Source organism: Carassius auratus, chromosome 34 (genome assembly GCF_003368295.1).
Source record: "Carassius auratus strain Wakin chromosome 34, ASM336829v1, whole genome shotgun sequence".
In the NCBI taxonomy this organism is placed as follows: domain Eukaryota; kingdom Metazoa; phylum Chordata; class Actinopteri; order Cypriniformes; family Cyprinidae; genus Carassius; species Carassius auratus.
In genome coordinates this window covers 15,526,495-15,531,259 of record NC_039276.1, presented here as the reverse complement: position 1 = coordinate 15,531,259, position 4,765 = coordinate 15,526,495, and the positions used below count along the sequence as shown (strand labels likewise).

Below are 4,765 nucleotides of genomic sequence, written 5' to 3'. Positions count from 1 at the left end.
CTTCCGTCACCACAATGGAAAGTCCGCCTCTCCATTCATTTGATTGGTCAATGAAAAAAAAAAATGCCAATGACATTGCATGCTTTTCCACCCAGAGTTGATTTTTTTTATTTGTATTTTTAAACTTCAGGCGTTCAAAGCACTCCTATAAATACGCAAGGCACAGCAGGTGGCTGACACACAAGGTGCCCGGGGGACATAAACAGCATGCCAAAAACTCACTGCCAATAGAAAACAATTTAAAAAAATCTCACTCTCACTGCAAAAAAACACATTAATGTCTTAACCCTGATCAGACAGAACATGTAAGTACTATAAACACCAATACGGTAGTAATATACATGCTGATAAGCAACTAGTTAATAGTAAGAATTGATTCCTATACTAAAGTACTACTAATATGTTGCTAAACATTGAAAAAACACTGATGATGTTTCTCTTTTATGTTCTGCAGTGGAAAGCAAATCATTTTTGAATGACATGAGGGTGAATAAATGATTCTTCAGAATTTTCAGTTTTGCATTAACTATGCCTTTAGAATGTACACATAAACAAACATAAAATACAAATAAGTACATTATAGAGCTTTTTCGTTCACATTTTAATATTAATCACATTCAAAAGTTACTAAACATTTTCTTGTTCTTGTTGAAAAAAAACAAATGAACAAAAATAATAATTTCATAATTGTCCATACACAGAGTTATATCTTTCAAAGTACTGACTGTTTTGAGTCTGTATCCTTCCTCCCACCGGTCCCTGTGACTAAAGTGAAAAAGAGAAATTAAATTACTTACTGATATAAGGAAATATTGTTTGAATTAATATAATTTATAATTATGTAAACTATTCACACAAAGGGAAAAACTTACAAAGTCCGGTCCCATTTCTCTGCTATTCTGTATGCTGTTTTTACATTTCCTTTAAACATAGCATATCATGTTATAATTATTTTTACTGTATTTGAAAATAGTGTGTTGTTCTCACATTTCCATGATTAATTACACAAATATTAATTAAAAAATATTCATTAGATGTTCTCAGCTTTCCATCTCTCTACTCATCACTTTCATCTTTGATGTGTTTTAAATTAGCAGAGATGACTCAAAACTGGTGAATGAAATATCTCCATACTCATGAAAATATGATATGTGTTTAATAGCACATGAATAGTTAATGAAACCTGCAATAAATAAACAATTCATCATCTGTTAAAGTCTCTCACCTGTGAATGAAGATGCTGATTGTCATAATTAGACAGATCATAAGGACTCCAGAACATGAAATGAGGATGATGTACAGCGGCATTTGTTTGAGTGATTGTGGTCTGATCTGGTTTTCTGACAGACACAAAAGAGTCAAACACACAGGATACCAACCAGGACTCTAATAGTTATTAGTTACTAGTTAAATCCACACTTAGTTGCTTTATGAAATAGTTTTATATTTAAGAATCCATAGGTAAAATTAAGTAATAACCTGTTATTGTTAATGTCCATCTTATTGCTGCTGGGTAACAGCTGTAGTTTCCTGCATCAGACGCTTGTATTTGTTGTATTCTTAACTCTCTTGGAGCTGCTGGGTCGATGTGAATCCTGTTTGAGCTGAAGTTTCTCATTGTTCTGTTACTTTCAGGGTCCTGCCTAAAAATCACGAAGCTGTTCATTTTCCATGTGAAATCATCATCATATTGGGTTTTGTTGCAGTGAAGTGTAACTGTTTCCCCCGCAAACACTGTTTTGTTGATGTGCTGCTTAATCATTGGCTCTTGATTGGATATTGAATAATCTGATAAAAATAAAAATAACAAACACAGTCACAAAGACACACACGTGAAAACACATGCAAAAGCTGATGAGACACAACTGCTGCTCATGTCCTTAGTTAACTGTCACAAGAACATCACACAACACAGCACCAAACAATGACACACACAAACACGCACACACACACACACACACACACACAAAAACAAAACACCTGCATACAACATACCTGCATTGGTCAGTAAAGTAAGGATTACACTCAAATTCAGACGCAGGATCCTGTTTTGAAAAACCTTCATGACCGCTTAGTCTCCCTTCAACATTTCAAGCACTTCTGATCAAACTGACTGAGTCTGCAGACAGGAACAAGAGGAAGTGGTTATGTGAGAGTGGGACACAACTGAGAACCACTGAGCTCAAGAGAACAACGTGATGATCAGAGTGTGAAACTGTTTAAGATAAAGATTATTACATCTGCTCTTTGAACAGGACAAATGCATGGAATATCTACAGGTTTTAGCAGCATTTTGTTCAGTTATATTGTTTATATTATTACTTTCACACTACATACACACACACACATATATGTATGTATGTATGTATGTATGTATGTATGTATGTATGTGTGTGTGACCCATACTCAGCCAAGTACTCTGAATTCCTCCTCTGCTTTTAACCCATCCAAAGTGCACATACACACACAGCAGTGAACACACACACACACACACACACTGTGAACACACACAGCAGTTGAGGGGTTAGGTGCCTTCACTTCACTTCAGTCATAGTATTGCAGGCCCGAGACTCAAACCCACAACCTAAGGGTTATATATATATTTTATTTTACATACGGGTACACCATATGTATTCATAAAATGTCAACTGTCTTGTAACTGTTTATTGCTATATAATGCTATCGCTTTATATTTTTGCTATATATCTAAGTTCTAATTTGGAATTATTATTATTATTTTATTTTTTTGTACAGTATGTCTGAGTGGCACAATGTAGCACAACGTAGCACAGAACAAGTATATGCAATAGCTTGAGTAAATCCACCATACATTCATGTGCATATAATTAATTATATTTATTTAGTGTCAATATTATTATTTTCTTTAAATTCAACCCCTAAACTTAGTAGTGCACATTAAAACAGCTTCTTTGATTAGTTGTGAGACAAGCCTCATAACCCACACACTTCCTGTATTCTAGGACCTCCGTACCATAGAAAACATTTGTGAACCAATGCACAAGCAGCTGTCTTTTTTATGCTTCTTTCACAAAACCACTTAATTCATACTTTAAACTATTAAAGTAATTTTGAATCACTTATAACGAGGACCATGTTCTGCATTTTGACTGGACATCTTCAGTGTGGCTGAAAATGAAAAAGGGATGTAAGAGATCACTGTAGTTTTAAACTAATTATAAAATGGATGGTTCCAGTTCTGGATGCTGATGCTCTGATGAAAAACACCTCTACACCATATTACTGTGCAGCTCCCATGTAGTTATGTTTTCTGTGTGGAAACACTGTGTCATAGGCTGTGTTGTCCAGTGGAAGAGAGTAATTTGAATGTGCATAGCAGTATAACATTTAAATGAAAATGAAAATGAAAAAAAAGTGGAAAAGTGCAAAAGTTATGCACTTATGTTTAACAACAACCCTTTAGCTGTGACCCTATAGAGAACATTACACTTGTCATTCTTCATTCAAATACATTTTTGTGTGAGAATGGAAAGATCTGTAGAATGATGAGGTTTGTAGGTAAATGATGCAATGTGGTGAATAAATTCCACTGGTCAAAGTTTTGAAAGAAAACATGCAAAGACCGTATGATTTTCCACCGGGCTTAGTGTCATAGAAGAAGGAAAAAAATACTACAAAGCGATGTGTACTGTAGATCTGGGCTTGTTACTGAAAGGTTGTTGGTTCAATTCATGAGCTGTTAAACACAATAGACATCTTTCTATTTTTTCTCCTGACTTCAACTATTGGCATGTTTTAGTGCAAGTCTATTTTAAAGGGGTCATATGATGCGATTTCAAGTTTTCCTATCTCTTTGAAGTGTTACAAGCTCTTGGTGCATACAGAAGATCTGAAAAGTTTTAAAGACTAAAGTCTCAAACCCAGAGAAATATTCTTTATCAAAGTTAAAAGTCAACTACACCCCCCTAAAACAGCTCATTCTAACACTCGCCCACATCTCTACGTCGTGATGTGGGACGATTTGCATAACACTGGCCAAATGTTCATACAAGGAAAAAAAGGCAGAACTTTGATTCTTGCTGTTGCTGTGTGTTTCATTGAGAAAGCGAAAATACTCAGTTTGGCCTTCCAAAAGAGGACACAACTAGAAATCAGTGGTTAAGCTGTATTTACAACACTGTTCCATAACAGTTCAAACCAAATATTCAGATGTGTGCAGCACATTTTATGGATGACTGTTTCCTGATCTTGGGAGAGAAGACTACAATGCCGGATGTTCTTACTCACAGTCTGTAAGTACGTTTACATATGTAAAGGATTTGCCACTGATGATTAAAACATGAGTTTTGAGCAGTACAGAGCAGCATTTCTCAATTCCAGTCCTCATGCCCTCTGCTATGCAAATTTTGTACGTTTCTCCTATTGCTTCAGACGTTTATTCTATTCTAAAGTAAGTGCCCTGCAAATTGGACATTACAGGATATTCTGTCATGATTCCAGTTCGAAGCGAACGTATATGTTCCATTCAAAGTATATTGAAGTATGCAAGACACTAATTTAAATTGTATTTATTTACAGAGGTACATGATGTCACACATGATGTCCATGAATGAATGTTCCGAACAGAGGTGTAGTGGTAAAAAAAGAGGTGGGTAAACTATAAATTCTGGGTGACCACATCGTCACGGTAAGGTGGGCCACTGCTACCTGTGTATGTGTATCCTGATGACATCGCTATAGGCTATCATTTGATATTACTACCAAGTGTATCACTGGTTATTCCCTC

General features: G+C 35.4%; 1 protein-coding gene across 1 annotated transcript; it reads right to left on the bottom strand.

The window, feature by feature from the left end:
* Positions 1-586: 586 nt before the first annotated feature.
* LOC113053765 (uncharacterized) lies at positions 587-2,130 on the bottom strand. Its single transcript, XM_026219033.1, has 5 exons — positions 1,996-2,130; positions 1,480-1,788; positions 1,226-1,340; positions 873-921; positions 587-765 (listed from the first exon to the last, which is right to left on the bottom strand). The coding sequence occupies exons 1-5, from the start codon at positions 2,063-2,065 to the stop codon at positions 682-684; spliced, it is 627 nt and encodes a 208-aa protein (XP_026074818.1). The 5' UTR covers positions 2,066-2,130; the 3' UTR covers positions 587-681.
* Between the last annotated feature and the right edge of the window lie 2,635 nt (positions 2,131-4,765).

Excerpts from the sequence above, each read along its gene's own strand:
- LOC113053765 (XM_026219033.1), bottom strand. The coding sequence starts at position 2,065 with ATGAAGGTTTTTCAAAACAGGATCCTGCGTCTGAATTTGAGTGTAATC. Across the intron at positions 922-1,225 it reads ATCAGCATCTTCATTCACAG|GAAATGTAAAAACAGCATAC; the intron begins GTGAGAGACTTT and ends CTATGTTTAAAG. Across the intron at positions 766-872 it reads GAGAAATGGGACCGGACTTT|TCACAGGGACCGGTGGGAGG; the intron begins GTAAGTTTTTCC and ends TTTTCACTTTAG.